Source organism: Centrocercus urophasianus, unplaced genomic scaffold (genome assembly GCF_019232065.1).
Source record: "Centrocercus urophasianus isolate 14NV4802_14NV808 unplaced genomic scaffold, USGS_Curo_1.0 seq_17, whole genome shotgun sequence".
Classification (NCBI taxonomy): Eukaryota; Metazoa; Chordata; class Aves; order Galliformes; family Phasianidae; genus Centrocercus; species Centrocercus urophasianus.
The window spans coordinates 23,589,290-23,609,285 of NW_024884722.1; the positions used below are offsets into that span (position 1 = coordinate 23,589,290).

Below are 19,996 nucleotides of genomic sequence, written 5' to 3' on the forward strand. Positions count from 1 at the left end.
AGCAGCTCGGCTGCGCACCGAACACCGCGCTGTGCCCGGCACCTGCTGGCAGCGCTGTGTGGGTCCCAGCGAGCTGAGGCCTCCAGGTGCTGCCACAGCTGCTGGAGGTGGGGAAGAGCTTTCAGTAGGCTGTGGTTGTGCAGTCTGCCGAGGAAAAAAGCACCCAGAATTGATGCCGTGTGTTCAGAAACTTTTATGGGATGATGGCTGGGCTGGTGAAATGTGCTGTTGGTACACTGTAGCTTCTCCTCTCATGCCTAGCTGTTTGGTGTGGCTGCAGGAACTGTCATCTCTTCTATAGTAGTTAATCTTACACGGATTGTAGCGTTCAGGTGTTCCTGCCTGCGCATTAGTGAGGCAGTGCCTGTTCCAGCCTTTCCTCGTGTCCCAAAGTGTAACATGAAAACCTGGTGAAGACTGGGTGGCCACAAGCCTCATCTCAAAGAAACTGAAAGCTGGTCAGGTGAGGAGGTGTCCCCTTGCTGTCAGTGGCTGCCAGTGGTTGCCAGTGGCTGCCAGTCCAGGCAGGTGGCACAGGCTTGGAAGGGCATAACTCAGCTTAAGAATAGGGAGATTGTTCAGCGAGTGCAGGTCTCATGTGCTGGGTTGGTATTGGTGTGGGAGTGATAGCTTGCACCTGCAGTCAGCTAATTGCAGTACCAACCTGAAGCTGCGAACAGCTGAAAAACTAGAAATCCTTTAAAAAAAGAAAAAGCAAACAGCCACCCACTGTGCTTTCGTTGAAAGGTGTTGCTGAAAAAGTGGCTGAAGCTTGCACTGCGCTTGTACAGTGACTTGGCCTTCCCCTGCAGCAGCCACAAAAGAATTGCCTTAAAATATTGTGTTGTCTGGTCTGTGATGCTCCTTCATAGAGTGCCTCATCATTGCTGGGACTTTGTTTTGCTCTCTTCTGTGTGTGAGACCTTGAGAGAAAATCTACAATAGAAAGTAATTTTCCTGTGCAGTCTTTGGGCTGCTGGAAAAGCCTCATGCCTTGGTAGTAGTGAAGGAGTAGGGAGAAGTCGGAGTGCAACAGCTCCCCATGTGTCACGCTCTGTGATGTGTTGAGTCTCTCCAAACTAATTCTGATTTATTTTTCTTGTTGCTGTAATTGCCAACAGTGTTGCCACAGCTACATGAATTTGTTGCTAATTTAGCTTTTGTAGCTAATATCAAAACCATTTTTCTTAGTACTTGTTCATTACATAACTGTGATTGTATTGGATGGCTAAATTGTATTTGATGTACCATTTGTCTTTTGAAAGCTCTGCAGAGTGAATTTGGGTTAGCAAGCTGCTGAAGTGTAGAAAGGCTTGGTACTCATCATAGCATGATTTGTCTACACCATATTGCCTTTGGTTTAATGAGGTGCTTGGGAAGAATGGGATAATTGAGAGCATCAGGCTATCCTGGGCTCCTTTGGAGTGTGTATAGGCATCATACACCAATGAACTTTTCCTTCTTAGAATTTAATGATAAGGAAAAGTTTATTTTTTTGAGGCAGTCAGTCAGCAAGGTTTTCTGTGCATCAGGGTGGGGGAGACAGTTCCAAGTGCAGAAGCACTGGAGAACTGTTATCTATAGAAAAAGAAGTTCCCTCTCTGGAGCTTCATAGGATGCCATAGAACTAGAGTGGAGTGAGAGTGCTGCAGGCCAACACCTTGAAAATGTGCTTATTTTACACTTGAATGTATAGCCCACTATGTTAAGGGAGGTTTCTCAAAAGTTTGTGGGTTTCTGACACAACAAGGCCCTTTCTCCACATCAGTTACTCAATTTAGTGCTCACAATGTAAGATACATAACCAATAATAAGCAGACTGTGATCACCAGGAGGAAGATTGTGTAAAGCATATTGCTGGCAGCTGAAGTTATATTTATTCTTTTTCTCATTTGTAGAACACAGCCCTACAATCCCTAAGAACTCCCCGTGTTCTTCATGACCACTTGACCTACAAACACAAGTTGGGAGCGAAGACACCTGCAGTGCAGGTAAGGATGCTGCTGTCTTTTGGGGTGTGTAGTTTGCTCTGTGCTGGGCCCTGCGCAGAGTTACTTCTAGCTGTGCTGAACTAATCACCTGGCTGAAATCTACCCTTAAGGCTGCCCTATTCAGAATTACTTTTTTCAGAAGCTTTCATGGGCGCAGGATTTTCCTAATGCTATAGGTTGCCTTTTTGAAGTCTGAGAAATACTGCCTAGCACTGCCTTTCAACCAAAGCCCAGTTCTACTACATTAATAAAATAGAATAAAAGCAATTGTATGTACATACTCATTTAAAACTTGTTTGAGGGTAGGGTGATATCTTAAAAATAACAAATTAAGGACACAAACTGTTTGTTCGGTGGAGGAAAATGAATGGCATAATTTGTTTACATTATTAATTTCTACCTAGAAGCTTTCTGTGTTGTATTAGTCTTATTTAGCAACTGGACAAATCAGTATGATGGAAAAAGGCATTTCAACAGAAGTACAATGATAGAAAGATTAGTGTGATAGAAAGATGCTGTAAAGAAGGAGAAGAATATTGCTTACCTGTATCAGAAGATTCCAGGTTTGCAGGGAATAGCTTCACTAAGGAGGGATCTCCAGGAAGAAAACCCTTCTCAGTGAGGGTGAGCCTTTAAATGGGGTCTAAGAGAGGTGCAGCCAGGCTCCACCCCTTCCGGTCACACAGCTGAATTGCCTTCATGTGTGCTCCTGGGGCTCTCTGGGTCCTTTCCCCAGGTGCTCAATCACTGGTTCAGGCTGTGACTCAACAGTTCCCATGCAGCCTTAATGTAAGTGCTCTGCAAGGATTCCTTTGTAGCTCTTAGGTTGAGAGGTCAGCCTTGCCGATGGGCTCGTGGCAGTGTTACTGAGGACAAATTGTTCTGCTACCCTCCGATACTTTGGTAGGATGAGCTGCAAGATCGTTTGGAATCTCAGAAGGCTTGGGGTGAGTGCTGCAGGTGTTTGGGGCAATTATGTTGTTTCAAAGGCGTGTGGCTGCTCCTTATTTTGTTATGCCAGTTCATTTGGTCTGTTTTGTTTATCCTTGAGAGTACATCTGAGCTGCACTTGGTACAGGTTAGCAGAGTACTGCAGAGTTTTTCTAGGTTCTGAGCATCTTTGGTGGGACTTTGCAAAGGTGTTAGTAATAAAAAAAAAGTCCTGTGATTCTGTTGTGACGTTGGGTGGGGTGATGCTGTGTGTGATAGTAATTACAAATTGGGATATTTCATGGGTCACAGTCATGGGCTGTTGAATACTGTAGTGTATGTCATAGGCTTTCTCCAAACAGAATGGATTTTGAGAAGTGCTTGGCACATGGCACAGCTGCCTCCTGGTGAGGAAGGGGGCCCTCCCTTCACAATGATGTTTGACACTTCAGAAATACGAGGAGCCCTACTGAAGTCTGAGTTACTACAAATTGTCTAAGCACATACTGTCCGCAAGTCTTTGACAGGTTTGTCCCTTACTGAAAGAGATTTAAGGCACTATAAAAAGGAAAAAATAGGCAGTTTGTTCAGATGATGCAGTATTTTACTGCAACTTCTGTAAAATTGTTGGAGAAGTCCTTAGCTAGTAAATCTTGCATTACCTTGGCCTTCTTCCTCGTCTGTGATTGCAGTGAGCATTTTTCCCCATGGAAATGTGCCTTTTCTTTTGTGTGTGCTGGGTGTAACCTCAGCTTTTAATTGCAGTGCTGTCACTGCTTTGGGCTGCAGCATTACCATGCAGAGGGATCCTCCTGGCTGGGGCAGCACTGCTTTGGGCAGGGAGGGCAGGAGGAGATTGGGTCTGAGCTCTGCTCCTTGCAACTGGGAATTCTGAGTAGCTGAGCATACTGGGACCAGTGCCATGTTGGGAATGCATGGCCCATAGGAGCAGGTGAGCTGCTCATCCCTGTGTATAACCACCACAAAAGTGTGGCCTTAGATACTTTCCATAAGTATCTCCATAAGTATCATAAGCCTTTACTTCATTGCAGGTTTCCTTGCTGTCTGTGCATCCTGTGCCAGCTTCTCACTTTTCTTCTGTCCTTCAGACCAAGCACATCAATGATGGAATCAGACCAGTGTCAGTATTGACTGGCATTATCTGCTACCACTTTAACTTAATAGCTATGTTATGGTTAGTGTGATGCAAACTTTCAGTCTCAGCACTTTTTCTTCAAGAGCTACAAGAGCAGCAGTATCTCTCAGCTACAGCCATTGTTGCAGTGCAAGTGCAGTGCAAGAGGAGGATGTGTAAGGATTGCCACCTGACTTAAGCTAGTGCCGTTACAGTACTGCCTTTTTTCTCCCTTTATGGCCTGGGTTTAGGTGGACTTCAAGGCAAACGCCCTCCATCTGCAGACAGACACTTAGCTCTTCTGTTTGCACAGACAGGCACTGCAGTGAAGGAGATGGTGGGTGGCTGCTGCTCGTGCACTGACTCATCCAGGTCTTTGCTTCGTCCTTTGGTGGGGTGCTTTTTCCAGATAAGCAAGTGAACGTGAGTGTGCTATCTGTCTTGCCACCTTGGCTACAGCCAAGTGTTTGCTGGCTGGCAGATGCTGGAAGCGATGGGCTCAGATAGCTTGTTTTCTCCTAAAAATGCCCTGCACTAATGAAGCTTACCTATACTCATTTTCTCTGTCAAGTCGGAATCAATCTGATAAGCTGTTGCTGGAAAGCAACTGCAACAGATAAATCTTCTCCTTTTTTTGGCCACCAGTGCTCTTCCATTGAGTTAGGAAATAACTGCTGTCTGGTAAATGAATTGGAGTGTGTACTGGAAATGCTGTCACAGCTTGAACCAGTGATCGAGCACCTGGTGGGAAGGCAGGGCCAAGCCAGGGGAGCTCAGGTGCATGCAGTGCTCCTGAGTGACTGGGAGGGGGTGGAGCCAGGATCCACCTCTTCCCAGACCTCATTTAAGGGTTGACTGTGGAAGCAATGGTAACTTGCTGGATATCTCTGTGTATCTGATGCTGTTTGGAGGTATGTGGTTTTTTCCTTTAGTTCTGTGTTTACAGTTGTTGCTTTTGAGCAAATCTGCACTTGCTGTAGCCTGTGGCTTTGCTATTTTGCTGTTGTTGCTGCAGTTTTTATCACGTTACAATCATCATGTTACAAGGTGCTTTGCCCATCCAGTTTGTTTTGTTAAGATTTGTATTTAAAAAAGTCATAGGATGTGTTAAATCAAAGCAAGACTTTTTAGCTAGGATGAAGTTCCTTGAGGAAGCAAGTGGGTGTGCCTGGGGTTAGGTGGTGTTTCTGTTGAATATGGTGTGGTAGGGTAAAACAGTTGTGTGGTTGTACTCAGGCTGAAGATCTGTGAGTTAACAGTTCCTACTCTATTACATTAGGAAGAAATAAAGGTACAGGTTGTTTTGTAACAAATTCTGAGGTTATCTATGGCATGCTTAGTTCCAGAAAGACATCTTTTATTTTTGGAGTTGAACGTGTATCTATAGATCAATTTTGATTTGAATGTGTTCATGGCTTTGTGAAGTTTTAATTTTTTCTAGTTACTTAGAGTTATTTTTCTTCCAGCATTATTTTTGTCTTGAAATGCTTATTTGTCAAGGAGTAACAACACTTCTCTTAGCAGCAAGTGAGCTGTAGATGTATCTCAAATCTCCTTTGAGTGCTCTGCAATTGGTGGCTGTTTTGTACACGTAGGTCACTGTCAGTGACAGGAGCTTCAGGGAGCACCTTTCTATCTGATGTGAAAGGTAGGAATTCTGAGGAACAAGTAGTGACACAAGCAAAAAAGTAAGCCCTGTAATTTCAGTGTGCTCATAAGGAAGAGGCCCTTTACAGTGCTTCTGGGAATTCTTTTCAGCCCCTGTAGTTGGTTTTTGTTTTGCTGATGGGATGCCCAAGGTAGCTGTGTTTGCTCTGTCCAGGTGTGTCTAAATAGTTCACTTTTTCTGCATCCCAAACATCTGCTTGCTTGGTTCAGGTTGCTGGATTACATCCCATTGACTTTAACTATGTAAGGCAAGTTAAATCTCTGGAGTCATTAAGCAGATGTATTCCTGCTGGCTTTAATTTTCTGCAGAAAAGGCAGATGTGTTATATTTCCTACCCTTTCACTAGCAGTGTTCTGACAAACATGTGCTCCTTCAAATCAGTGTATTTTTTGTTTCTTGTGAAAATGCTTCCACAGTCTGTTGCTGCAGCTGATCAGGTGTTTTTGGAGGTGGCCTGATTATTTGGAAAGCTATTGGAACACAGAGTTATAACACTGGGATGAGTAAAGGTAGAAACAGCTCAATAAAAGCAGGGTTTCTGTCCTAAATATGGGGCAAGATTAATTTTTTTTACAGCTCTGGTAGTTTGGCTTCTGTGGAGGTGCTTTTGGAGACTTCGGCGCTGCTGGGGCTTACAGTTGTTCTTTATGTAGAAAAGCTCAAGAAAAATGGGTCTGCATTTGTGCTAGAGGTGTAGAAAAGGAAGACTTTAAGCAGGGGAAGGATTTAGTTATAAAGGAGCATGGTTGACTTGTGCAGCCCATGTGAAAGATGGTTGTTCTGTGAGATACTGGCTATCACAGCATGGTCTGTGATTTCTAAAGCAGCTGATAGTAACAGGAGCCTACATCTCATGTAAGGCACACAAAGCTGGTAGTAAGGATATACACGTGAAATGGAAGGAGAATACCTGTGCGTGGAAGTGGTAGTTGAACAGGCTTGATTCTAGCTAGCTGTGTTGTTACTGTCTTATTTTTTGTTCCAAGTGTCTGTTAATGCTAAGTGAATCCATTTGGCAGTATAAAAGCAACAGATGAGATAAGCATGCCATAAATAATGGAGTATTAATGGATATCATCTGAGAAAATCAGTGTAGTAATAAGCCACAGTAACAGCAGGGTGTTTGCTGAATGCCTAAACGTCTTTCAGTTTAGTATTAGATTGAAGCTTTAATGTTAAAAAATACAACCATATATCTTGAATTGCAGTTGTTTTCAGGGTAGGGTGAAGGCTGATAGCAAATGCTGGGCCCCTGAGAAATGGGATTTTCTGCTCCGGTGGTGCAGCACAGAGCCCCTGACATGTGTTGGAGTTTGGGCCTTATCATCCTCTGGATGCCTGGAGGCACCTGTGAGCAGTATGTGAGAGGGGCAGCTTTTCCCTTTTCAAGAGAAATCCAGAAGAGACAGTCCTGTATTTCTGTCTCTTGGTGCCTTTACTGTTTGATGGGAGAGTCCAGTTTTTGAGAACGCTCCTTTGCCTCAAACACCAGCCTGGAAGGCTGGCTCCTCCTGTGTTTTGGAGTAGTGCAGGATGTGGCATGCCACCACCTCCAAGAGGTTCCCAATTAATTGTAAGGTTTTTCTCTGTGAATCACAGTAGATTCAATAATACCGAGAAGATGCTGTGCTGAAGCTAGAGGAAGTTTGCCAGAGTGAGCAGGATGCAAGCCATTTCACTTTAGTGGGAAGGAAAGAGTGCAGGGAAGAAAGATTAGTTAAAAGGAGATCTTTGGGCTCAGACTATGTGATTTATTTGTTTTTTGACTAGTTCATTTTCAGGGCTGAGCTGTTCAGGAAGAGGTGCACCCTTGCTGTAATGACAGTTAAAAAGAAATTGCCAAGCAGTGGCTTAGGTTTCTGCTGAAGACCTGGCTGTGTTATAGATTGGTGCTTTATAGGCTATCAATCAGTCTGAATAGTGCTCTGAAGCACATGTAGCTCCCCTCTCTGGTAATGAATGCTATTGAGCATTACCCTAAACCCATCTCTCAGAAGAAATTGCTTTTGCTATTAGATTTCATCTTCCTTCTCATAACTGATTTATGTGTCTTTGTAAGCTAATAATTTCACTAATGTGAGTAATCCTTTATCTGGAAATTACAGAAAGTAAACTGAAAATTGAGAGTTAGAAGAAGGAAAAGGCAGGAGCAGTTTACTCTCTTTTGGGGAGGGGGAAGAAATGGATTTGTGCTGCTTTGCAGTTGCAGTTCACCTTTGGCCCACCTTTCAGTGAATTACACTGGTACAAACCTCTCTCAATTATGCTAGATTGGAAATTGAAAGCATGGCGGGAATTGTTGGCAGGAGAATCCAAATTAATGACTTGTCTTTAGTCTGATTTCATGGTATGCAGTGTTCATTAATAAGTGTGAGATGTGCATGTGCAAATGTGGTTTTTGAAAAAGCTGTGGCTTAGACCTACTGCTGAAATACTGAGCTCAGTCAAGTACTGTGCCTTCAGCTTGAGTGGTGTTCTGTATCCAAAGGGTTTTTCTTTGTCTGACTTTCCTGCTAAAATAAATACTGCTCTCTTGGTTTTGGTGCAGGCAGGTTTTTTCAAGTATTTCAAGCTAGCTTGCTCATGTTATGACTTTTGTGGTCTCAAACTTTAAATGGATTAATGCAGCTTCTGGGGATTGCCCATCCCACTGGCTGTCCCATAGCTTGAGAGGAGTGTGGCCCCTCCTTGGCAGCTGCCTTTGGTGATGTAAGGCAGTGCTGCTGATCCTTGTGATGTGTGCTGACTAGCAGTCTTGAAAAACAACAGCTAAGCTTGCCCATAATCAGCATCCCTGACCTTGTCAGAGCCATATCTATGCTGGAACAAGTAAGGGAAGATTTTTAGTGTCTCTTGTGGCTGTTAGCACTAAGTATGGCAAAATGCCTCCAAACTATGAGCAGCTCTGTGCTTTGCTGTCCTGTGTTTACTCTGGGAAACGCACTGGCCATTTTCATGTGGTAGAATGGCCAGCATCTGAGATGGAATATGTGAGGAGCTTTGCTGTGTTGGGCTGTCTTGGTATTCTGGCGATGTCCAGCTTTGTTATTTTAATAGACAAATGGCTTCAGAAGGTTCTTCCAGTGAGAACACCTCTGCCAATCCCTGCAGACTTGATGCCCAAGCAATGACTCATAAATGTCAATCTAAGATCTTGGTGCTTAGTATTTACAATTGATGTTCTGCACTCATGTGCAAGCTTGCCATGTCCTAATAAAATTGTTCAAAAAAAGTCTGTGAACCCTTCTGTTTAAAAATTAAACATTCATCAGCTTATTCCGTTACTGTTCATCTCACATGCCTGCACTGAGGCCAGCTTTGACATCAAAAAGCTGTTTTAAGCGTGTTCTGCCCTGAAAATGGGGGCTGCTCTGGGCTGTCAAAGACTGCCTTCAGTTCTGTGGGGTACCCAAATGTAAAGAAGTCCCTCCTCCCCAAGCTGGGCCTTCAGTCTCAAAACCATCAGCTAAACAGGGCACTGGAAAAGTGGGAACAAGTCTTTTCATTCTCCTTGGTAGCTGAGAGAAATAAGAAAGAGGTGACATCTGCTGGTTCTTACGTGCTCTGAAAGACCCAGGGCTGCACTGCTGGTGCTGTGGATGTGGCATGAGGGGTAAGGCAGAGAACCTATCTGAATTTTGTTGCAAAACACACTAACAGAGAGAGTTCTGCTAGTAGAAAGTAAACATTCACATGAAGCAAGGGTGTGCGGAGCTGTTAAAATTTTTGTTTTTAAAGATATCTGCTCAGCCTACATTTGAGCAATGCCTGTTGCTTCCTGCCTTGAAGTGGTGCTTTCCTGATGTGTTTGTGGGTTTCCAGGATGTCAGACATCAACACGCTTATTGTTAATTACACTTCTATGAAGGTTTAGTTGTCTTCAACTTGCCAGCAATATCACATGTCTGTAGAGTGGCACCCTGAGCCCCCTCCTGCTTGGGTGGGTGACAGCTGGGTGACAGCTGCTGTAGCTGGGACACATTCTAAGCTTTGAAAGTAGCTGTAGAGTTCTGCTGAGCAAGAACTTCAGGTGAAACTGGGTTCTCTCTTACAATCAAAATTATAGTCTACAGATTGATGGTAGCAGTAATCTGTTGGGCAGATGGCTGGAACATCAAGAGAACTTGTCTGGTCTCTTTCTGTTGTTTTCAGGTGAAGACTTGTGTCTGTATCTGTATGAAAAAAGATTAATTGCGTTCAGTCATGCAGAAATCAACCTGATTCCTAGGCTAAGCAATAACCATGTCAGATCTTAGGAGCTGTAAAGCTGTTAAGGTTAGTTCCTACCCAACTGGAGGTTATGGTATTGAGCTTCTGGTTGCTGCAGTCAGGCAAGATGCTTATTTTTAAATCTCTCTTAAAAACACCAACTGGTCTTGGCTTAAATGCTTGGAGCTTTCAACAAAACGTACCAAATAGCATGGCACTGGAGGTTAAAAAAAAGTAAAATCACGGATGGAAAGCATGGAAAACTCAGCCTCCAAGGTTTTGTTGTTGTTTTAAACTGAGCATATTCTTTGTTTTAGTATTGAGAGGAACTGCATGCTTTCAACACCCAGCTAATTGCTATCAAGGAAATGCTTCCTGGGGGAGTGTCCCTGTGCCATCAGAACAGGGATTAGTTGGGCAGAGCTGGTAACTTCGAGCTTCTTAGGGCTCAGGGTTGGCTTATGCATCACTGAAGGTGGCGAAGGGAAATGTAAGATCTTTCCGAGCTCAGGAGTAAGCACGTGATTTTTCCTTTTTTAATGATTAAATGATATTGGCAGTACTTCCATTCCCCATTACATCTTACACATGTAGAGCTGTAATTAGTAAGGGGAACCCAAACAAGGGCAATATTAGCTTCTCTGCGAAAACACCCTGTGTGGATTTTTTTCTGCCTGTCTAAGGAATGTGTAAGAAATTCATCCCTAGAGAAGAAATAGAAGCATCAGGTTTGTGTAGGATGAAAACAATTTGAAATAAGAGCTGTTTTTCATAGCAAAATATTCTCTTGCTCTGTGCTGGAGAGGATTGAGGAATAAGCCATGTTGACTTTCTGAATTCCATTAAGACTTTAATTTTAAGTCTACGTATTTTTAAAGGAATAAACAAAATGGTAATGCTGACTGCAAACTTAGTTTTCTTTATGTGCACAGATGAATATAAATGCAGTGCCTTTCAGGTACGCTGGCTGTGAGAAGCAGGGTTGTGGTTCTTTGCACATACAGCAGCATGGAGTGGTGGGGCAGGCTGCTGCAGCTGCTATCTGCCCATCTTTGTTTTCCCCCCCTCACCAAGTGAGCTTTGATTCTATAAAGCCATTGAATGCACTTTTACCACCTTTTGCCTTAAGAGGAACAGCGTTCCTAATTGTCTGCTGAATATTTCGTGGGGTTATGGGGTTTATCTTGCATCCCTCCTCTTCTCCCTGTGTTAGCATCACTAGGTCATCTTCTGGCACTCTGAGCTGCAGGTTGCCTTCACTGGAGGACAAGTAATAAATCCTGCTCTTTGCAGCTGGGATGTAGGATGCGTTTGTGCAGAGTGTTCCCAAGTTTCTCACTGTTGGAAGTTGATGCTTTAGTAAAAGTGTGTGGTAGCATCTCATGTTGTGAAAGCAAGTAGAAACCACTAGAGGTGATTTTATTTTTGTCTTCTGTTGTTCTTTATTCACTGGCTGGCAGTATTGGAGCAGAACAGCAAGAGTGGGGAGCAAAGGGGAGCAAAAATAATCAAGCTTTCTATTTCCAGTTTTTCTGCTGGTCATGGGAATTCTTCTAATGTTTTACTCCCAGTTTCTTTTTTTTTTTTTTTTTTTTTTTTTAAATCAAGGCCTCTCTGTGCTTTGTCATGCATGGGCTGACACCACCCCTGTGATCAGGAGACTGAATTTACATCTGTTAAAAGTAAAACCTTCCTTTCCCCCCCAAAAATAGGCAATGCGGCAGCTTTCCTTTTTGAAGCAAGCATTTGGCCTCAGCCTTCAATTTTGTGAGCTGGCAAAAATTGCTTTGACTCCTTTAGCTGGTGCCTGTTATTAGGTGGCATTTTTGTAGATGAAATTTCTACTTTGTAATAATGTTTAGATTTGTAGTTCTGGTTTCTCATTTAACTTCATACTGTTGCACATAATGGGGTAGGGGTTGTATTTTATGATTGCTGACACTGAAAGTTGCTTGCTACTGAAAGTTGAATATAAATGTTTTGCTTGAGGCTAGCTTAAAAAGAAAAAGAGCTTAAGAATGGCAGGTTTTGAAGGGAAGTTCAAAATGGCTGAAGTTTTTCTTGCTGGGTTGGTTTGCTTGTTGTTTGATTTTTACTTGCTTTCTGGTATCTAGCTGTCTTTCCCTCTGGTCAAATGGCTCTTATTCATTTGCTGCAGTTGCTTTTAAGATCTCCCTGTATCTTCTGTGCCCTGGCACTGAAGCAGGAGAGTACAAGTATTTCCTTGTAATGAAATGTGATGGGGAAAGGTGGAAGAGGAATTCAAGAAATGCTGCAAGAGCAGTTAAGTAGGATGTGTCAGCTGTGTGTGTTAGCAAAGTGTGTGCCAAGATGAGACTCTTGTAGTTCACTGTTTATTAGACAGATTTTTAGACAAGATACAATCCTATTTCAGAGCAGCTAACGAACAACTGTGACAGCTACTTGATGCATCTTCTCCTATTTTAGGGCAACGCATACTGCTGGTTGGCCTCTCCTGCCGTGCTGAGGGCCAGTGCAAGTGCCTGCTACTGGAAGGCGTTCTGTGGTAACACGTTCTTCTTTCTTGACAGCATGCTCCGTCTTCGACTTCTTCCCATCGCAGCAGGGCTGGCAGCTGCTTCGCGGCGTTACCACGGGGCAGCACATCATCCCAGGGCCCGGGGTCGGCTTGTGGTGGCAGCTTTCATAGGGACAGCCGCAGTGACAGCGAGTGCCAGGCTCCTTTGGCAGAGGTAATGGTTTTCTGTTTCTTCCTAAGATCTCCTGCAGCTCTAGATCCTGTGGTAAGTACTTGCAGGTGTGTTCAAGATCTGCGGGAGGCATTGTGAAGTGTTATTTCTTGTCCTGCCTCTGCTGCTTGGAAGATATGGAAAATGCTGCTGGTGGCCTCTCACTGCTTCTCACTGTTCTGAGTAGTCAGAAATGAGAAAATCTCTAGTCTGAAGAATTCTGTGGCTGTGCTCAGCACACGCTGTTTGCCTTTGGTGGGGTCTGCTGCCAGGCTTATCCTGTGTGGTGGTGCTGCACATGCCTGTGGTGCTGTGCAAACAAATCAGCTGACTCAACTAGGCTGGGTGAAAACTCCCAGCTTCTAGGGGACCTGCTAACAACAAGCTTGGTCAGGGGATGCTACACTGGTTTGCTTTGTATTCTGCTGGTTGATGTAGTTAGAAAATGTAGCAGGGGAAGGGAAGGGGACAGTCCATGTTTCAGTGGTAAGGTAGCTGTGGGCAAGGTGTCTTTAAGTGCCAGAATCTGAGTGTATGGTCTCACAAAGCTCAAATCTTGATTTCGTGACTGTGAAGAGAAAGGTGGTATCTGCCCTGTCTGTGATGACTCTCGCTGAGAGAGTCATTATTAGTCATCATTAGTATATCTAAACCAGAAGGATTCTGTTCTCTTGCATCGTGAAAGTGGTGTAGCACCAGCCATGCCACTTGAGCTCAGGCTGCAGTTGAGGTGTGAAAGAGAAGTCCCTGCTCAAAACCCACCTTATCTTTGTTCCAGTATGGTACGGTTGCTTATGGTACCTCTCTGCTAGACTGTTTGGCTAGGAGGCTGTACTTTAATATAGTGGGAGGAAGGTGATGCTAATTGTTCTGGCTACTACTAGTCTTGTCAATTATGATATTGCTTGCTAAAAGGATTTCTCAGATCAAGGAAGAACACTGATTCAGCAGTGTCATGCTCTGATTTACTAATTTGTGCTTGTGGAGTGCTGCTTTATCTGCAGTACCTGAATGTATGGCCTTGCGGCATGGGAGAGGCTTAATTCCTCTGTGGCAATGGCCAAATTAACACACTTTTCAGTCAGTGGAGTGAGCACTTTTTCTGCTTAAAACATCTTCTGTGTGATTGTAAAGTAGGTAGGATGTTATGTCCTACATAAGGCTCTCCAAAGCCATTAAGTCCAAGAAGGCAAATTTCCCCCTAGTGAACAATAAGGAAGGCTGGTAACAGCAAGCAAGTAGAAGGCTGAGGAAGAACTTTTTTGCCCCAGTCTTCACTGGCAACTGCTCTTCACATATCTCTGTGGGATGCAGCCCCCACTACCAGTACAAGCTGGGAGACGCAAGGCAGAGCATGTCCCTGCTGAAAAGGACTGGGGGTGCTGGTGGATGGAAGCTGGACATCAGCCAGCACTGTGCCCTCACAGCCCAGAAAGCCAACCGTATCCTTGGCTGCATTCAGAGAGTGTGGCCAGCAGGGAGGTGATCTGCCCCTCTGCTCTGTGAGACCTTACCTGGAGTGCTGCGTCCAGATGGGGAGTTCTCAGTGTAGGAGAGACATGGAACTGTTGGGGTGTGTCCAGAGAAGGGCCACAAACCTGATCCAAGAAATGGAAGACATCTGTGTGAGGACAGGCTGAGAGCTGGGCCTGTGCAGCATGGAGAAGAGAAGGCTCATAGCAGCCTGTCAGTATTGAAAGGGGCTGTAAGAAAGAAAAGAATAGTTTAGCAGGATCTTCTATGATAGGACAAGAAAAAATGGTTTCAAACCAGAACAGGAGATTTACAGAGGATATAAGGAAGAAATACATTACAATAAGGGTGGTGAGGCACTGGCACAGGCTGCCTAGAGAGGTGGTGGTGCCCCAGCCCTGGAGACAGCCAAGGTCAGGCTGGACCAGGGCTCTGAGCTCCTGATGGAGCTGTGGTTATCCCCCTGTTCATTGCAGGGCGGGTTGCACCAGATGGCCTTTAAGGGTCCCTTACAACTCTTAACAATTGTATGAACTCTCTCCTGCAGCAGATCTGCTTCTATTTTTTAAAAACAGCAAATTGTTACATTTCATCAGGAAGATGGTGCTTCCTGAATGGAGCTGCTAATCGTATGCTGAGTGCTAGTCAGGTGTTATCTGCAGAAGTGATTTTCTAGCTCTTGGAGTACCCAGATACTCCTGAGACCTCTGGGTTCTGTCACCAGGTGTGACCTTGCTTAGCTGAGGGCACTGATAAGCATCAGATAAAGCAGATGGACTGCATCTTTGGAGCAGCGTGGCCTGTGATCTCCTAATTAATTTGGAGAAAGTTGCTTGCTGTGATTTTTTTTTCTTTTTTCTTTGCTCTTTGCTTTCTTTGAAAAAAAATTTGCAAAACATTTGACGATTTCTTTTCCTTTGTGCTATTCAGTAAATCTACAGTGTAATCGTAGAACAGAAGTTTATCCAGGCTCATGGTAATATATAATGACTTGACATACAACTGTTAAATAAGATGAGGAACAAAACTGATACTTGCATAAAATATTTTCTGCAACATCTGTAGGACTTTTAAACAGACTTTTAAATAAACATTTTAGCTGTGTCCAAATAAATGACAGATGAGAAACTCCAAGTTTTCTTTGCATTTCAGAATACATAAATTAGGTGGCTAATAGAGTGTAAGTATTAATATAGGTGAGTACAAAGCATTCCCAATGACATTTTTGGTCATTACTGTAAGCAGCAGTAAGTATAATGAATTAGTTATAGAAGGTAAATACAATATGCATCCAGCTGGAGTGTGGGGATTAAACAAATGTCACTGAAAATGTTGCTTGCATACTGCAGAGAAAATGGAAGTGTGCGTCTGTTTGAGTGCCCATATTTATGTTAGTGAATTATTCTGATTTATTAAATACTGGGAGCCAGGTTAGGGCTGTCTGTGTAACCAGTTCTGTTGGAGCAGTAGGTTTGCTGTACCAATCATACAGTGTTTGTTTTCCTTCAGCTGAGCAACCGCCCTTCTGTTGGTGGGGGAAACCTTGCTGTGCTGCACAGTTGGGTGCTGTGGGGTCCAGTGCTTCCCAAGCGTAGCTCTCCTAGCATCACAAAGATTTGATGTCCCTTCGGTGGGTGACACAGCTGGGATGCTTAGTTACTCTCTGAGGGAGGAAGGCACTAAGTGATACTCTTCTGCAGGCTGTCAGTGACATTTTCTTTTAAGATGACACTTCTGTGGGATGTCTCACTCTTGTTGCTTTCCTTAAATCTTTTTTTTTTTTTTTAAGAGTTAAAGCATGAAGATATAGACTACATCAAGAAGCTGTTGAAAATGTTACGCTTCTTGGACTAGCTTTGTAGGAGGATGCAGTATTAGAGGAAGAGTAGTAATGAACAGAGTTTGTAGTTCTTGTCCTCTGCATAGAGCTGTGTGTGAATGTCCTAATGCTGCTTGATTACCTTTTGAAAGGAGCACTGAATCTCTGACCACTGCTTGTACAAAAAAAAAACCCCACAACTTGTTGATTCCTAACAGATTGTTTGTATTTCTGATGACAAGATAGCTTGCAAAAAAGGGACTCAGGTGGTGATGCCTGTATCTGAACTCACCCTTGCTGCTTAGCAGTATGAGGACACATGATTTCTCAGGTGATTCTTCTGAATCTCACATGTGGCCTGAAATAATACATTTTGGATGAATTGTGCAGGGTGTGCTCTGGGTGTCATCAGAAGTGAATGCTGGGATGAGCAAGCCCATCCAAGGGTAGAAGTCAAGAGTTGAGAAGGTGTACCTGAACCCCAGTGGCTGTGTAACGTGAGATGGGGCAGAATTCCTAAGTGTGGGGCTGGGTGGGTGTGTTGTTGGTCAGATCTGCCCAGGTTCATGGCATGTGGCCCTCTGCATGTTATCCGTTGTGATCCTTGGGCTTTCTGCTCTTGCAGAGGGAGCTCTTGCTGCCTTTGGTGGTATATATCATCTAAATAATTACACAGTACAAGTAGCTAATGCTGCTCAGTTCTGCAGTGGTGGAGTATGCTTTGCCGGTGCAAATAACAGGGCTTGGAAGACTAATGAAGTTTACTCTTTCTGAGCAATAACTTAAACCCAAGGGATTTCCAATTGACAACAGAAGCAATTAAGTAGCTAGGTATTAGTATAATGAACTGAATTAATTGAAATAAATCTCGGTGCAGTCATTGGCTGATCTGAATAAGGCATTAATATATGGATGGGAACTACTGAACCTTAGCTTGCAGCAAGCTTAACGATTGCAAGAAAGTATTACCAATAGCCTTGTAAGATTTTTATTCTTTGTGCTTCCAAATACCAGGTCAGTACTAACTGGCCACTGTTATCTTGATAGCACACAACATCTTGGCTCAGTCTGTGAGCAGCTGGAAGACCTTACATTGGGGTTTTGGTGCTAAAGCTTTGTCAGTATGGTCAACCCAGTGCTGAATGACATGGGTGAGCAGAGGTAGCTCTGGGGGTGCAGAAGGATCGCTGCAAGAAGTGTTGCTGGGGCTGTTCCTGATTGAATACAGCTGTGCTGTATTATCCTCTGCAAGTATGTTAGTGCTGGGGGCAAGGTCTTTGTCTTTCCCTGGAACTCTAGTAATGGGTTTCTTTACTACCAGCATGTTTGTCTGACACATTCTTTTGTTTTTATTCTTTGCTTGTTCTGTTTCTTGCCCCGTCCTCTGTGTAAGTTAAAGCAATTAAGTGTGAGGTACCTGCCTCCCAGCTGTGTTGGTGTATCTTCATTCTGTTACAAGTTCTTGTTTTTCAGTCTCTGTTCCTCGTTGGCAAACTGAGCTCTTCAGGTGCTGGTTGCCACCTCTACTGAAATAGGCTGAGAATTAGTTTCAACTTTATCCTCCCTCCCTTCACCCTTTTCTCCTTGGGCTATGCAGTATCAATTCTCTAGTTGCTTCCCCAGAATGTGCTCTGTAGGGGACACCCTTTCTTTGTTGCTTTCCTTGATATGTTAACCTTCACAACTCCTTGTCTTCCTTGTGTGGCTTTTCCCTCAATACTTCTGGAATTAATTTTGAAGCTTAGATCATCCCTTAGCAAACTGTTTAAGAATGCATTACTTTTTCTCCAGTGGAGTCTTAGGAGTTTTAGAGTAATTTGCTTAGAATACATTTTTAATAAAAAAAATTGCTGGAAATACCTTATGCCAGCTGGAAGTGACTTTATGCTTTAGCGAAACAAAGCATTTCATATAAATCATAGTCAGGAGGAGAGAGACCTGTTTTGTAGCTGCAGCTGCCTCAGGTACCACTTGACCTGATGCAGGAGAAAGAAGATGTAAAATCTGTAGGTGCTACCCTCTTTATGCTATTTTTAAGAGCTCTGCTCCATCTTTTAACTCTCACAGTGACAAACGACAGCCTTAAGGGACTCTCCTTGGGATTGCTGCACTGAGGGATTTTCTCTGAAGCTTGAAAGTGCATTGATCTATGAGCGGTGTCTTGAAAGAGCACTGTGTCCTTTCGGGTGGCTTTTGGCTTCATTATTTTTACCCATGAGCATTGGTGCAAGGAAAGAATCTGATGCCAGGAAATGAGCCCAAGTGAGCGAATTAGGAAAACATCTGAACTACGCTGCGGGGAGTGACCCCAGCTGAACTGTGCAAAGGTGTAGTCCTGAACTTGCAGAGCCGTGCAGTTGGGTGGCTGTGTCTGTAATATCGTATTTAAATGTGGCACAGCAAATCAAATCTGTGGTTTGTGCAGGGAAGCCTGCTGGCAATGCAAGAAGGAATATGTATTGAGACTGCTGCTTCTACAAGGCGACACTTAGAGTTCTTTCTCATTACACAGACAGGCATTGTTGGAACTGTAGATCTCTCATGTTGATTAAGTTGCCCTTTTTACTCTTTCTTTAAAAACAATGTGGGTGCCCTCTGGTGGCAGAGTTCCCAGCTGCCTTTCCTTTAGACTGAATAACTGTTGGCTCCCACTCACCTTGTCTGCATCCCGTGCAGTGCCCTGTTGTCCTCCAGCACTTATCTGGAAAGCAGCGTCTCTTCAGGAAACAAAGCAGTTTAGGAGCACAATGAAGGGAATGATTTTCTGGCTCAGTAGAGGAAGCACAAACTGTGAGATTTAGGATTAATACAGTGCAAGTACCATCCAGCTTTAATTCCTGATGTGTAAATAGTGTCAATTCTCTCAGCTTTAGGGTCCAGTCTTGTCACTGCTGTCACCTTTCCCAAGCCGTTCAGCCTCTTCCACCTCCTGATGATCCCAGCTGCTCTCTGGACTTTGAAGACTGAGTCTGTGGGGAGGGAGGCTGAAATCATCGGTACTACTGTGAACACCTCACAAGCTGGAGAGCCAGCAGTGGGCCCAGATGTGACATTCTTTGGGCTTCCAGATGTGACAACTGCATGACCTGAAATTTGTTCTCCTGTCTCTGGCTGCCCTCCTGTGATCTTCCCTTGCTGTCTGAAGACCACAAGAAGCCTGAAGCAACCTCATTTCCCTCGGAAGGGATCTCAAATCTTTATTTCTTTGCCACTGAGTCAGACTGCAGAGTCTTTCAAGTATCAAAAGCAATAACATCTTTGCTGCATTTAAATAACTCCATCTTGCATTAAAGTCATCCATCAGATTCTTGGAACATTTTTTTAACTTTCTTCCCCACTGTTTTGCTGAAGTTAGTCTTCATTTCTAAACTCTATTAAATAAGTTCAGCACTCAGGCAACACCACTTACCTGAGCTCTATATTTGCTCTCCTGTTCTCATGTCCTCCTAATGGAAATGAAGATGGATTGAAAAGCAGGATCATGAAGACAAGTGCTGCGTGTTGGGTGCCTATAAAGTGCTCTGGTGTGGAAATGTGCCTTTCTCAGTGCACGTGAGTGGGCTCACCAATTTCTTCTTGCTTTGTAGGACTGAGCTTGTAGCTGGCAGAATAAAACCAGATGCTGCAGTGATTAATGTTGTAGTAAATTTTCACTTCATGGCTTGGAACACAGATGTTGCTGAGAATTCATGTCAATTGTCAACATGTCAACAACCAGAAGACTGGGTGCTTGCCTAAAATTTCTTAACAGTGGTTAATTATCAGTATGGGCTCATTAAGCTTGATGAAAAATAGTGGTCTTTGGATCAATAGACTTATGTTGATATTTAACATTATTCAAGAAACCTGACTTGTCTGTCTGTAGAGAAACTAAATACTGTCGAGAAACTCAGAGCATGTAAATACTGAAAGTCACTGATCACATCAGTATTTTAAGTGTATATTTGGTGTATGTAATGTGACTGCTAAATGAGTAGTGCTGCCATGCAAATAAAGCATGTGATTGCTGGAGGTGAGAATAGACCTAATGCAGACAGCTTCCCTGAAGTGCTGAACAGG

General features: G+C 43.7%; 1 protein-coding gene across 3 annotated transcripts in view; it reads left to right on the forward strand.

Moving 5' to 3' along the window:
• The window catches only part of MICU1 (mitochondrial calcium uptake 1), a 91,398-nt gene that overhangs the window by 525 nt on the left and 70,877 nt on the right, over window positions 1-19,996 (forward strand). For all 3 annotated transcript variants that reach the window (XM_042818055.1, XM_042818053.1, XM_042818056.1), the window contains exons 2-3: window positions 1,899-1,991; window positions 12,487-12,648. In XM_042818055.1, the coding sequence (XP_042673989.1) occupies window positions 12,488-12,648 (161 nt within the window). In that variant the 5' untranslated portion in view covers window positions 1,899-1,991; window position 12,487. The remainder of the gene's footprint in view (window positions 1-1,898; window positions 1,992-12,486; window positions 12,649-19,996) is intronic.